Here is a 15,142-nt window from a genome sequence, read left to right as displayed (position 1 = left end):
TTCGGGTTAGGGTTCGAGTTAGGGTTAGGGTTAGGTTGTTCACGACCTGAAATCTCCCCATGTTAGCGCATGCGCATAGACCGCATTGAGAGGAATTGTTCAGGCAGAGTTTTCAGTTCGTGACACCGGCACCATCCCCAGACAATTGAGCGCTTTAAAAGGAACAAGGAAAAAAAGCAAAACAAACAGCGGCAATGGAAAAAAAAGAAAGAGAAAAGAAACAATCCAGGACAAATAAACAGCAACCCAAAAACGCAAACAAACAAATAACCAACGAACCCAAACAAATAAACACAAAACTTTAAATAATTCACAAACAATAACAGAAAAAAAAGATTGTATTGCCCAGGGTTTTCTATGAGAATGCTTTAATGTTGCGGTTAAAGAAATAAATACGCCCATGCACACCAAAATGTTTGTACAAAGAGGACATACAAAAAAAAAGATTGAGATGTTTGTATACAAAAAAAGGAAGGCTAAATACAAGAGTAAACGAGGTATGTTAAAGTACATGCTATAACGGAGACTGAGAACAGCAACGTTTTTTAAGCTAAGTTCATTATCTGCATCATAAGTGTTTGCCTGTCCACTTCAAAAACCATTAGGTCGAAATACCTGTGAGTTTAATGGGGTTTTTTCTGTGATAAAATCAAATGCTCCAATGACTTCCCATTCTTCTTCTTTGATCCATGAATTAATCAAACAACGCACATGAGAGTACACAACCAGCACTTACCCTGCTAGTTAAAGGTGTACTATCGGGAGGAACCATTTTGGGAAAGTTCTCTATCAATTGTCAAGAGACATTTGCTGTGCTGTAATCTAGATACCCCTGGCTAAATGATTTACTCGAAAATACTGCGTAACTAAGCTAATCAAATAAATGATCGCAAATTTTTTTTTTCATCCACTCTCTTGCGTCAAGAGTCCCGACTTCCGTTCGCCGTCATGTGTAGTCCTGGTGGGTACGCATTCGTCGAAGCAGATACAAACCGTTGGATTCAGGAATGCACATTTCGTGCTGGAAGGGGCTTAAACGCATTTCACAGCGTAAACAAACACACTGTCAATTTCAGAATGTGTACCGTCTCAAAAGACTACCCAATGCAGCATTCAGATATGAAAAATAGATCGCTCAAACACAAATTCTAAGGCATTTCTCGCGTGAATTGTCTACTCAAACCTTAAACCAAACTATGTAGCTCTTTGTGTTGTTTCAAAACTGTACCTCTCGCAAAAGTGCGCGAAAAACAAGCTCCTCTCAGGAGCGACGAAGCTCAAAGCCCATGCAGCGGCGAGAATGAAGAAATCCTAATCCTGAAATATCAGCCCAAACACAGCCGTTTCAAACGTGAACAACAACCTTATAATAAAGTTGAAAAACAAAAGAAATCTGTACTCACCAATACAAGGACAGCACACATACAAAAACAAAGTCAAATTTTCACCCACGCAGGCATCTTCTGGACCACAAGCAAACAAATACAAAGGAAAACAAAAAGCAAAAGCAAAAACACAGAACCAAAAAAAGGGGTTAAAAGATGGAGTGAAACATAATGCATGTACATGTATACCCCTTTAAAATGACCCTGGTGGAAAAGAGGGGAAATGTTTGACGCATTGAACCACCGTATCACCCGGTACCGCCGTACCTGGACAATCAAAGATCCAACACTCTTTGGCTTTACGGTTTACGCTTGTCGACTTCAGCAAAAATATGACACAAGTTTACAGGCTTATCTTTTCCCAATACATCTATATGCACTGTTGAAAAAATTAATAAGATTTGGATTAGCGCTTGTTGATGAGTCGTTCGTAGAATTACCGATATACTCGAGCGTGTTGACTGACTTCCTAAGACAAAAGAAGGTTTCAATCTGAGTCGGTATCGTTGTTTTACGTACAAGGTGATCACGATTAGTCTGTGCTATCTTTAAAGCCACCCTCCGCCTCCCGTAAACCATCATTTTCTGGCCACTGACACTGTCAGGCTTTTACACACAGCAGTCGAAACACCGTTTCGTTTGAACACTTACCGCTAGAGAACACCTGATCTAACGAATGTGTATGAACGGAAACGCTTTTCGTACGAAGGGAAACATGCACTTTTGTACGAACGGAAACATGGGGTATGAACGGAATCTGCATGTTTTCAAAAGACAAGTGATTGTACAAAAGCCATGGGTTTCTATAAACTTCTGTTCAAGCAAAATGTCGTAACAGGCAATGGTTTTGGTGATCATGTGCAAATCAGGGGTCAGATTCGATAACAGAGCGAGAAAAACAAGAAAATGTTAAAAAATCAAGCAATTTTTCCACCTTCGGCCCGCGTGTGTTATTATTAGGATTCACTAGCACCTTGGTACTTATCGTACACATAGCCCAACCATTTCGCTACCTTATTCTTTCAATATCACACAAGCGCGCTGCCCACACGACTTACCACAACGTTTTTCCCGAAGCAAGTGACGAAAATGAGGCTGTATGAACGGACACATCCTGCGGATGAACGGAAACATCCGGTGGATGAACGGAATCAGTTGACACACCGTGGGTATTTACATTTGAAAAATAGAACGCTAAAACACTAATACTAAGACGTTCCTGTTCCTCGTGTGTGTTGTCATCTATTCAACCCAAAAATCCAACCCTGTAGCTCATTCGGTCGATTTCAAATCTGTACCTCTAGCAACAGCGCATGAAACACGGTGTCTTCTCAGGGGCTAAAGATGGACGAAATTCAAAAGTGGCGAAGAAGATGCGGAGCGTGGAGCGGAAATGCAGTCTCAAAATCCAACTCAAAACCAGTCGTTTCCAATTGGAATTCAAACTGAGTTGTTCCTGTTGTGTGATGAAATAATAACAACCCCCAACCCGAACTGTGTAGCTCTTTGGGGCGATTAGACATAGTTTTCCAGTCTGTTATGTCCCTTTAAAAACACTCAGAGTTTGAGCATGTACAGTACCTCTTATTTTCTTTTTTGAACATCTAAGCTGTGTTACCCTGCTAGTTGTCTCATGCTGTGGTGTTTCTTTGCTGCAAGATGTGAAGAGTGCCCACATGGAACTAAGCCCAAAGGCATACAAACAGCCACTTCGTTGCCATCAAAGTTGATTTTCATCAAATCTTCTCCCTTTTTGTCGCCTTTTTTTCCTCATGTTCACAGTGGATTCTCATCAATATTTCCCTCCCTTTGTCGCATTTGTCGCATGTGGCGCCGTGATCTCCAGATCCTGATGGTGTTGTCGTCACTAGCGGTGACCAGCATCTCGGAGTTACGGGGGTTGAGTGCACAGCTGTTGACGGCGTCACTGTGGGGGAAACATCGCACGTGCACTCCGTAGTGACGATCCCACATGTAGCCCTGGTTATCATGCGAACCACTGAAATGGAAATACAAAAGTAATGTTTTCTTGGATACTTCTTCGTTGCGCAGATTGAGAGAGTAAAATTGAGTGTGTGTGTGTGTGTGTGTGTGTGTGTGTGTGTGGACTGGGTAGCCGAGTGGTAACGCACTTGCGCTCGTAAGCGAGAGGTTGCGAGTTCGACCCTGGGTCAGGGCGTTAGCAATTTTCTCCCCCCTTTCCTAACCTAGGTGGTGGGTTCAAGTGCTAGTCTTTCGGATGAGACGAAAAACCGAGGTCCCTTCGTGTACACTACATTGGGGTGTGCACGTTAAAGATCCCACGATTGACAAAAGGGTCTTTCCTGGAAAAATTGTATAGGCATAGATAAAAATGTCCACCAAAATACCCGTGTGACTTGGAATAATAGGCCGTGAAAAGTAGGATATGCGCCGAAATGGCTGCGATCTGCTGGCCGATGTGAATGCGTGATGTAGTGTGTAAAAAAAAATTCCATCTCACACGGCATAAATAAATCCCTGCGCCTTGAATATGTGCGCGATATAAATTGCATAAAAAAAAAATTTAAAAAAAAATTAAAAAAAAAAATCCCTGCGCTTAGAACTGTACCCACGGAATATGCGCGATATAAGCCTCATATTGATTGATTGATTGATTGATTGATTGATTGTGTGTGTGTGTGTGTGTGTGTGTGTTTGTGTATGTGCGTGTGCGTGTGTGTGTGTGCGTGTGTGTATGTGTGTACGTGTGTGTGTGTGTGTGTGTGCGTGTGTGTGTGTGTGTGTGTGTGTGTGTGTGTGCGTGTGTGTGTATGTGTGTGTGTGTGTGTGTTTCGTTCGTTCCTGCGTGCGTGAGTGAGTGTTGGGCAACGGGTAGGGGTCGTAGTATTTTAAACAAATTTGTGTGGTCTCTGCAATTGTCAGTCAATCTGGGATTCTTTCTTTTGCCTTGATAAAAGCTCATGTGAGACAAACATGCATGAATGGAACACAAAACTTAGATTTGCTATGACAAAATGGAATTAGTGAATGATAGCTCTGATTTTGATCCAGGTAGTTCCATAGTGAATTAGTAATGTTATTTCCGACATCATACTTGTGTTATTCTCCAACCGCGTAGGGAACGTAATATAAGCTTTCGCATGAGTGTGTAGGCTTATAGTTTTATTATTTTATTATGTTTGATTGAATAAAACCTTGTTCAAACCAAAGCAACCCGAGTTACTTCTTAAAGGCCCACTGCGCCTCCCGTAAACCATCAGTTTCTGGCCACGGACACGTCAGGGTTTTACACACAGTACAAACTCCCTTTCGTTTAAACATTTACCGCTAGAAAACAGCCTAGGTCCCTCCATAAAGAGCGAGCATTTTTCAAAGAATTTACTTTTGCGTGGACAACGGACTTCTACCCACAGAAATCGAAAGCCTCGTTATGGCGCTAGACCTAACTTTTAACATTTAAATTATTTTATTGACAGCTTGTTACACAAACATTGTTAAAACACGAAAGAATTCCTATTGTCAAAACAAAGTCAGTACAGTTCGAAGTTTTAAAAGTTTTAAGGTAGGGAGCCCGGATGTATGTCAAGCAAACTGGGTGAATGAGTCGACTGGTGCATGCAACTTGCAGCTCTTTTGAATTGATGACGTGGAAGTGGGCTACCGAAAACGATTTAACTTTGGCTTTTTCAAATTGCTGGTCAAATTGCTGGTCGACTGAAATTCAATCATTTGATACTGTTAGTTTTTGTGTCTGTGTAGATTGAGTATTGCGCGCATACACACGTAATTCCGCGGCAGGGATACTATTACATCAAATGAGCTGCATCTTACCATTGCCCAAGCAGACGAATTTTCCGATATCCGCAAGTTTCTATGAAGATGCCGCCACTCGGTTTGTGTCACTATCAGTCATTTGTTGTAATTTTGAATCAGAGGTACACAATAACATGCTATTGTAGACACAGAGTCGCATTGAAACCACAAACTGACGACTAAATTCAGAAGGTATGTAAACAATTTGTTTTTAAATTTAAAAAAAGGGAAAGTGGGTCACACAGGTCCACGATGGCTCGGGGGTTGTATAAACCACGAGAACTGGTGTGTGGTTTACGCATGCTGAATAGCCATTTAAGCGAACTGTGCCATTTAATGCTGTGAAACGCTATTGGAAGTGTGTTCCAAAAGGCTAGAATTGCTTAAATATGTTGTGAAAGATTCCATCGATCTGTAAACTTCATGTGAGGCAGAGTGGGGCTTTAAAAATAATTCATATGATTTATGTTTTGGTCTTTAAATTCACCACTAAATGTAGAACAACGACAGCGTACACATATGCACAATTCAGTATTTGAAGTGACAGTTTTCCTTCTTGGCAACTTACATTTCTACTTCACGAATTAGGTAATTCAGTTTACATTTCTTGCATGTCGTGTACATACAGTGAGTATGAATGTTAGATTTGAATAAATCCGAATCCCTGCAGAAAGGTTAGATGAATAACTTACCACTCATAAACAAATTGAAATAATTCATGCAATTGTTCAGTTATACTGGTAAATAAGTATTCCAAACAATCATCACTGATTATCTCTCACAGACACACGTAGTTTGCCCACGACACAATTACCTGGCAACATAAAGCTGACTAACATCCAGGTATATCAAGAAGCGTCCTTCAGTGACGCCTGTGTGTGACGTCAGGACGGCGCCGACCTCTGTGTAGGTCACAAGGTCAATGACACGGGTGTTCATCTGGTTGACGAATGACAGCGGCTCCAGAGGTTCCCCTCCTTCGTCGTTCGTGACTAACCGCTGAATATTCATGTACAGGTATCTTCAGAAAGATAAAACAAAGAACAGTTTCATTTCACAAAGAAAGAAAGACAGAAACTTTTTTCTTTTTTTTTAGAACTGAGATGCTGAAAGTTCATGTACAGGTAACTGCAAAAAAGTACAGCATAGGACAGCTTCATTTCGCGAAGAAAAAGGGAGAGATAAACGTTTTCAGAAGTAGACTTTTTAGATAAAATACGCATGGGTCTCCGAGATATGATTTATCAGAGAGTTGTCGACTTCATACATAGTTAATTGATAAGTCGCTCTTACTGTGCGCAACAGTTTCTACAATTCTCAACTCCAACCTTAATTAGGCTTTGGTTCGGTCGATTTGGTGTGTAACGTCATTTTAGTGCCTGACATAATATGCATTTTGTGGATCTAAGTAATTTGGTTTTTGAAGAGGAGTATCTCGTTTATGGAAAGCTGGCTTTAACGGGGGCCCGGTAGCTCAGTTGGTAGAGCACTTGATTTGTGATCGTTGGGTCATGGGTTCAAATCCAGACCGGGACGACACGTGTCAACTTTATGTGCAGAATCAGAGACGGTATCTATGTCCCACCCCCATATCATCACAGCGGCACGTAAATAAATGCAGGTGCCTGATTACACCTTAACATCTAAACGGGTTGATAGCGCGACTCTTGTTGCTTTTAGCTTTCAACAGGGAGGAAGTTACCCGAATTTCCAAGCAGCGGGACAATACAGTTATGGCAATGGAAATGGAAAATAAAGAACATTGTTCAGATGCTCGTAAGATGCTGACCTTTCGTCGGGAGACAGCGCCATGCCGACAATGCGTCCCGACATGTTGATAGTAGCGTCCAGCACTGTGAAGCGGTCATTGCCAGCTATACTGTCAGCGCTGAGGAGGGATACCTCCGTGTCCGACCAGTCCACACCCCCTGCCATGTCCTCCTCTTTCACAATCTCGTCTTCCCTCATTCGCTTGATGCCTACACGATCTGACAGCTCGCCAAATTTGAAAATCAACAGTTTTTCCCTTGGAACATCTTCCTTCTTTGTTTCAGCCAAGCCTGGCACAAGAGGGCTGCAGGAAGCACGCTGATAACTAAGCGGGTTGCTGTTCTGCCCAGGGACATACTCTCTGCTGTGAACCGCGAACTCTTCGTCAGAAGCTGAAAGTAATCCTTGTCCGGCGTCAACAGGAACGTTCGCCACCATGAAAAGTTTTACGCCGCGGTACTCGCCGAGATGTTTGAAGCGGAAAGGGTTTGTCCTCGCATACTTCCGGTCCGACTTCACCTCTGGAGTTGCCTGCAAAACGCAAAGTCGTCTTCGCATTGTGTCATTTCCATTCAATCTTTACAGTTTTATGGACAGATAGAGGTATATATACGTACAAGTACAAATCCCAAAGGTAGTTAAGCCTTAGGTTGACCATGGCTTCCGCCACCCACTCAACGACCAGTTACTTGTTGTCTTGGAAAGGTTTTCCCAAGGTTTAAATATAGAACTTGTTTCTATCATCATCAACCGACTGGCTTGCATGTAGATCTTACCAAAAAAAATTATAAAACGTTTTGCGCCTAAACTTTAAAACAACACGTCATACACTTTTTACTTCATTCAAATTCTATGCCTTTGCTTTGGAGATGTGGTACACTTTTCGGATTGAGGGTTCTTTTAACAGGTATCACGTAAGAGCCACTCAAATCAGTGTACCCAAAAAATCAAGCCAAGTCTTGAATTCAAACATCGACAACTTTTCAGAAAAGACAAAGTTCGGCAACTTATGAATCTGTGAATGCTGAGAGAAAGTCTCCACTGCAAGTAATTTTGAACGGCACTCATGTGTTGCGTAATTTTTCTGTTTCGCCAGTCCAACTGAAGCAGGTAGCAGGCGTGCTAAAGGTTACAAAAAAACCGTCACTTTGAACTCAAAGCCATGACGTTCCCTACACAAGGCTTTGATAACGAACGGATAAGGGGCGTAACTCCTTAGTCATATTACAGTTGAAAATTCAAAGCGGGTCGGCTTCACTCAATTTCTTGGCATCAGAGGCTTGACATAAATTAGGAAAACAAATGGTTGGACCCATCATGGACCAACTAAAACGCTGTGGTAAGTCTCGTGCGTTTCGATTAATTCAAAGATGCAAAGATTTTCGTTGTTGATACAAAGGGACTTCACGCTCACTTTCTGCACGCTGAGAACACCACTTCCTGCAGTGACGCTGAGAACGTTGAAAAATACCATCAAAATATTAATTCTGCCCTGCAGCGTTTTAGTTGGTCCATGATGGGTCCAACAATTTGTTTTCCTAATTTATGTCAAGCCTCTGATGCCAAGAAATTGAGTGAAGCCGACCCGCTTTGAATTTTCAACTGTAATATGACTAAGGAGTTACGCCCCTTATCCGTTCGTTATCAAAGCCGTGTGTAGGGAACGTCATGGCTTTGAGTTCAAAGTGAACAAGAGGCGAAGCCTTCAAGGCTCACGTAAGAAATCGACAAACAGTAACACAAACTCAATCACCCCGTCACACACACACACACACACACACACACACACAGTAAGCATAGGTGAAACTGTGCAAGAAAGCGAGACACTAGATCTAGATCTGTCTGTCTGCATGTAGCCTACTAGTGCTACTTACAAGGACACGACTGCCAACTAGTCTCGGCCCGCTCAAAATAACAATGACCGAGACGCGTGACGTCTAACCCTCTTACGCCATAATGTGACGTCTTCAAATGACGAAATGTTAAAGTTTCTACCACAGACATACACACGCACGCACGCACACACGCACGCACACACGCACATACGCACAGACAGACAAAGTTACGATCGCATAGGCTACACTTCGTGAGCCAAAAACCGTGAGTTAATAGCAACAGTTTTTGAGGGTTTATGCTGCAAAAAGTGCTGTCCTTCAGCACTACTTTGGGTTAATTTCTTACTTTCAAGATATCATATTTATAAATACATGCTTACTTCATCACTTGACGGGATTAAAACGGGCGAGAAGATGATTATAACTGATAATGATGTTCAGTTTTGCATAGTCGGTTTTTCAAAAGACAAATTAGCAATTTCATGGCTAGGCTTTCCTGGTTTTCAGTTTTCGCCTATCGCACATACCTTTTCATTGACTCGTATTGATCTGATGCTGTTCATACCTTGGCAAGCCACACAGCGGATATGGTCTCAAAGAAATCGATTCGGTGTGAGATACTTGTGAAGATGTGGTTTTCATCATACCACGCACCAAACGCACTAAAAGGTTTAACTGGAATACAGCACATCACTCTGAACTCTGCAAACAGAAGCAGTCATTGCAGAGGTCACAGCGTGATTTTTTTTTTGAAAAATGAAGAAACGCAACATTTAGAACTATGCACACACAAAAGACATGTATACTGTATGCATTTTACTGCCGCGTCACCAAAAATAACGGTCAACAAGGGGTGTGGCGAGAAATAGAACACGGCCGGAGTGCTATGAAAATTTTTAGTTGTTCTTCCAAACCCATAACAAAAATATGACACTTCCAGCCACGTTGGGGGTTTTGTGCTAGAATTTTTTTGTATTGGCACATCGACGTTGCAGTTCCGGAGCAAACGATCCAAATTTCTGTACACGTTTGTATTTAAAGTTGTTTTTGCCGTTACCTAATAATGCACAGCTCTAAAAATGGCAACGAGCAAATTCACGGTAATTCAAAAAAAGAATAACAACGCCAAGCATATCAACGCGACTTTAATGATGACGATGATGATGATGATGATGACAGAAGGGGAGCAACTCTGTTGCCGACCCGTGGCTCGTTTTCTGTACACGAGCCAAAAGACAAATTCAGTTTGTTGCATTCGGATAATAAAGTTTTATTAAATTGAATTGAATTGAATGATGATGGTGAAGCATGTATATATGTGTAGTCATTCAAGAATATTCAAATATTCCAAACATATTCAAAATAGAAAATGCACAATATATCTTTAACTGTGGAAAATCAAAGGGCATTAAAATACACGGACAAGAAGTGATTTTTAACACATCTTTTTTAAACATTTCTTTCGAAAATATACACATCGGAGTTTACGATTTGTTGCGGCAATAACGCTTGCCGCCCCGAACGATCGCCGACAACCTGTCTTGCCTGAGGTGGGTTTTGACATTTTTGGTTTACCCTGGATACGACTGTAGGCACTGACTGACGCAACATCTTGATCCGCCTAGATATCCAAGCCACATTTAAAACTGATATCCTGAGGCACTCACTTTAGCAAAACAGCATGAATGTATTGCCGATTTAAAAGATATGAACATTTATCAATCAATCAATCAATGACGCTTATATCGCGCATATTCCGTGGGTACAGTTCTAGGCGCTCTGCAGTGATGCCGTGTGAGATGAAATTTTATACGGCCAGTAGATTGCAGCCATTTCGGCGCATATTTACCTTTCACGGCCTATTATTCCAAGTCACACGGGTATAGGTAGACAATTATTAACTGTGCCTAAGCAATTTTGCCAGGAAAGACCCTTTTGTCAATCGTGGGATCTTTAACGTGCACACCCAATGTAGTGTACACGGGGGGAGGGTTCGGACACCGAAGAGAGTCTGCACACAAAGTTGACTCTGAAATAAATTTCCGCCGAACCTGGGATCGAACTCACGCTGACAACGGCCAACTGAATACAAATCCAGCGCGCTACCAACTGAGCTATATCCCCGCTGATGGCTGTTCTTGGTTTGAGGGTCAAAGTCAATTTGTGACCTAAAAGACCTTATTACAACTGGGTACCGTGCCCCCCCCCCCCCCCCCTCCCGATCATCGACTCAGCGGCGTTACCTTGCTTTAAATCGAAGATTGCAATTTTTCCGTTCCGACTTGTATTGCTGAGACAACCGGAAACAAGCAGCAGTGAGTCGGACTTGTTGAACTTCGAAATATGTGTCCAGCTCCACATCATTGACCTCATGTCAGCGGTGAAACGCAGTGTACATGGCGTGGTGGCGTTCCATAACTGCGACATTAACAAAAACATGCAAACAATGCACAAACTCGCACTTTGGTGCTTTAGTTCACACTTCCGAATTGTTTCTGAGACTTTTCCGTTTGAGGGATCTCGTTGCAAACACACATGAGACAAGTCCAAGTTACTGCAAGAAAAGTATTTTCTATCCAATTTCAACTGCTTATTGGCCCCGGTATGTCCTAAACAGAAAACTGAGGTAACCCAAATTTACATCATGTGTGATGGTAATAAGAGGCTGTAAAGGGCAACGTTTAAATGTTCAATATGAAATCCTTTGAAAAAAATCCAATGTTTATCTTTTGTCCATAACTTGACCCCGCTGTGACCTCGATGTTTGATAGAGGTCATCCAAACTTTGTGAACATGAACAAACATCGATTATAAAATGTTTGTGTGAGGCAAGTTTATGCGGTCTATGTATTATACGCAAAAACTCACGCAAAGAAAGTCCAATTCACTGCAAGAAAAGACGCTTTTTTTCCAATGTTTCCATAAAAGTTCAAGAAATTGGTAATGTCATACTTTTAAACTCAAACTCGACCCTACTGAAACCTAGAAATTTGACAAGAGTAAAGCACACCTCGCATATGGTCATGTCTGGACGCATTCAAATCATAGAAAAGCGTAAGGTTTCAAAGATTATTTATCAATATCTTCAGACAAAATAATAGATACCTTTCCATCTTTTGACTCGAAAATTATTATTATTATTATTGTGATCATTTTTATGCGCCTAATCTAGATATAGCCCTAGGCGCTTACATATTAATTTCTGCCGTTTGAAATGGAATTTTTTACAGACAGACAGACAAACAGACATTTTTTACACACAATATATAACGCATTCACATCGGCCAGTAAAGCTCAGTAGCCTATTAGGCGAGCATTCACCTTTCACGGCCTTTATTCCAAGTCAAACGGGTATTTGGTGGACATTTTTATCTATGCCTATACAATTTTGCCAGGAAAGACCCTTTTGTCAATCGTGGGATCTTTAACGTGCACACCCCAATGTAGTGTACACGAAGGGACCTCGGTTTTTCGTCTCATCCGAAAGACTAGCACTTGAACCCACCACCTAGGTTAGGAAAGGGGGGAGAAAATTGCGGCCTGACCCAGGGTCGAACACGCAACCTCTCGCTTCCGAGCGCAAGTGCGTTACCAATCGGCCACCCACAGAAAATAACACCGATGTGACCTTAAACTTTCACAAGTGTCAACCTTGTCATGGGTCATGTATGGAGGTTATGAGACACTGGTAGTGTGTACAGTTTCAAAAATCTAGTTTCAATAGCATCCGGAATAAAATCAAGGTTACGTTTTTTGTTATCACAGGTGGCTGGTCGGCCGGTCACCAGGCTGTCCACAAATCCAAACAGTACAACATATTATGACTCACTGATTACCCAGGTGAGACACCAAAAAAATCATGTGGTAGCGCGCGCGCACACACACACACACACACACGCGCGCGATTGGATTTTGTATACCAATCATTAAGACTCGTTTTGCTCAATCAATCAAACCAAAAGCCCCCCCCCCCCCCCCCCCCCCCCCCGCAGCAATATCCATTGCCCAAACATGTACATAGCTTACTCCGATTAGCATTACCTTTACCGTCCCATCCTTGGAACACGTAGCAAACATGGTGCCGTCATGTGAGAAAGTGACGTGCCAAACTTCATCATCGTGATCCGTCAGCTCTTGGCAAAACTCTGCCGGTGATTCGTCGTGCAGTCTCCGATACTCTGTGCGCCACGCACACGCTCGGGGATGCATGGGGTGGGATCGCGAAATCTGGACACACACACACACATACACACACACACACAAACAAAGCACAAAACACCCAGAAGAGCAAATGATTAATTGACAGCCCTTCAAAGAGTTCCGGAAGTTGGTGCAGAAAAAACATTGCTTTCAAGCAATGTGTGTTTTTTCCAAAGCAGCGACCTTATAATTTAATTATTCGATACCATTCGATTTGTTCATAGCAGTGACATTGGTGGAACTGCGGCGCTCGCGCAGGAGGCAAAGTAAGGTCCAGGGGCTTTGTCCCCAGCAGTGAGACAGGGTACAAAGCCCTGTGAAGCTCAAAGGGATGGAGCATTTCTAGATTTTCAGAACCTTAAAAGGGAAATTTAAATGTACTGTTGGTCATGGGAGCTTGTATGAGGATCCCTAACATGGGACAGAGTTGTAAATATAGCATATGTCCAAAAGCTAAAATGCTAAGGTGGGAACGGAAAATGAAAGTCTGATCATCCTGTGTGGGTCCAGGGGTCTGGGGACAGAATTTATTTGAAAATATCTTACCTAATAAAAAGTCAATGTGGAGCATTATATGCATCTTTTTACATTTAGTCAAGTTTTGACTAAATGTTTTAACGTAGAGGGGGGAATCGAGACGAGGGTCGTGGTGTATGTGCGTGTGTGTGTGTGTGTGTGTCTGTCTGTGTGTGTGTGTAGAGCGATTCAGACTAAACTACTGGACCGATCTTTATGAAATTTGACATGAGAGTTCCTGGGTATGATATCCTCACACGGTTTTTTTCATTTTTTTGATAAATGTCTTTGATGACGTCATATCCGGCTTTTCGTGAAAGTTGAGGCGGCACTGTCACGCCCTCATTTTTCAACCAAATTGGTTGAAATTTTGGTCAAGTAATCTTCGACGAAGCCCGGACTTCGGTATTGCATTTCAGCTTGGTGGCTTAAAAATTAATTAATGACTTTGGTCATTAAAAATCTGAAAATTGTAAAAAAAATTATTTTTTTATAAAACGATCCAAATTTACGTTCATCTTATTTTCCATCATTTTCTGATTCCAAAAACATATAAATATGTTATATTTGGATTAACAACAAGCTCTGAAAATTAAATATATAAAAATTATTATCAAATTTTTTTTTCGAAATCAATTTAAAAACACTTTTATCTTATTCCTTGTCGGTTCCTGATTCCAAAAACATATAGATATGATATGTTAGGATTAAAAACACGCTCAGAAAGTTAAAACGAAGAGAGGTACAGAAAAGCGTGCTATCCTTCTCAGCGCAACGAATACCCCGCTCTTCTTGTCAATTTCACTGGCACTGCCTTTGCCACGGGCGGTGGAGTGACGATGCTACGAGTATACGGTCTTGCTCCGTTGCGTTGCGTTCAGTTTCATTCTGTGAGTTCGACAGCTACTTGACTAAATGTTGTATTTTCGCCTTACGCGACTTGCTTTTTATATTTAGTCAAGTTTTGACTAAATATTTTAACATCGAGGGGGAATCGAAACGAGGGTCGTGGTGTATGTGCGTGTGTGCGTGTGTGTGTCTGTGTGTGTGTCTGTGTGTGTGTGTGTGTAGAGCGATTCAGACTAAACTACTGGACCGATCTTTATGAAATTTGACATGAGAGTTCCTGGGTATGAAATCCCCGAACGTTTTTTTCCTTTTTTTGATAAATGTCTTTGATGACGTCATATCCGGCTTTTCGTGAAAGTTGAGGCGGCACTGTCACGCCCTCATTTTTCAACCAAATTGGTTGAAATTTTGGTCAAGTACTCTTCGACGAAGCCCGGGGTTCGGTATTGCATTTCAGCTTGGTGGCTTAAAAATTAATTAATGACTTTGGTCATTAAAAATCTGAAAATTGTAAAAAAAATTAAAAATTTATAAAACGATCCAAATTTACGTTTATCTTATTCTCCATCATTTGCTGATTCCAAAAACATATCAATATGTTATATTTGGATTAAAAACAAGCTCTGAAAATTAAATATATAAAAATTATTATCAAATTTTTTTTTTCGAAATCAATTTAAAAACACTTTCATCGTATTCCTTGTCGGTTCCTGATTCCAAAAATATATAGATATGATATGTTTGGATTAAAAACACGCTCAGAAAGTTAAAACGAAGAGAGGTACAGAAAAG

General features: G+C 41.4%; 1 protein-coding gene across 1 annotated transcript in view; it reads right to left on the bottom strand.

Annotated features, from left to right (window-relative positions):
- Positions 1-16: 16 nt before the first annotated feature.
- Positions 17-15,142, bottom strand: part of LOC138968560 (F-box/WD repeat-containing protein 5-like) — a 20,712-nt gene continuing 5,586 nt past the window's right edge. Inside the window, exons 2-7 of the mRNA XM_070341135.1 lie at positions 12,827-13,012; positions 11,029-11,203; positions 9,351-9,487; positions 6,970-7,481; positions 5,995-6,201; positions 17-3,384 (exon numbers count right to left, since the gene is read on the bottom strand). Of these exons, the coding sequence (XP_070197236.1) occupies positions 3,162-3,384; positions 5,995-6,201; positions 6,970-7,481; positions 9,351-9,487; positions 11,029-11,203; positions 12,827-13,012 (1,440 nt within the window). The 3' untranslated portion in view covers positions 17-3,161. The remainder of the gene's footprint in view (positions 3,385-5,994; positions 6,202-6,969; positions 7,482-9,350; positions 9,488-11,028; positions 11,204-12,826; positions 13,013-15,142) is intronic.

The sequence above is a fragment of the Littorina saxatilis genome, linkage group LG6 (assembly GCF_037325665.1).
Source record: "Littorina saxatilis isolate snail1 linkage group LG6, US_GU_Lsax_2.0, whole genome shotgun sequence".
Classification (NCBI taxonomy): domain Eukaryota; kingdom Metazoa; phylum Mollusca; class Gastropoda; order Littorinimorpha; family Littorinidae; genus Littorina; species Littorina saxatilis.
Note: the sequence above shows the minus strand (reverse complement) of the source record. Positions and strands in the feature narration are given on the sequence as shown.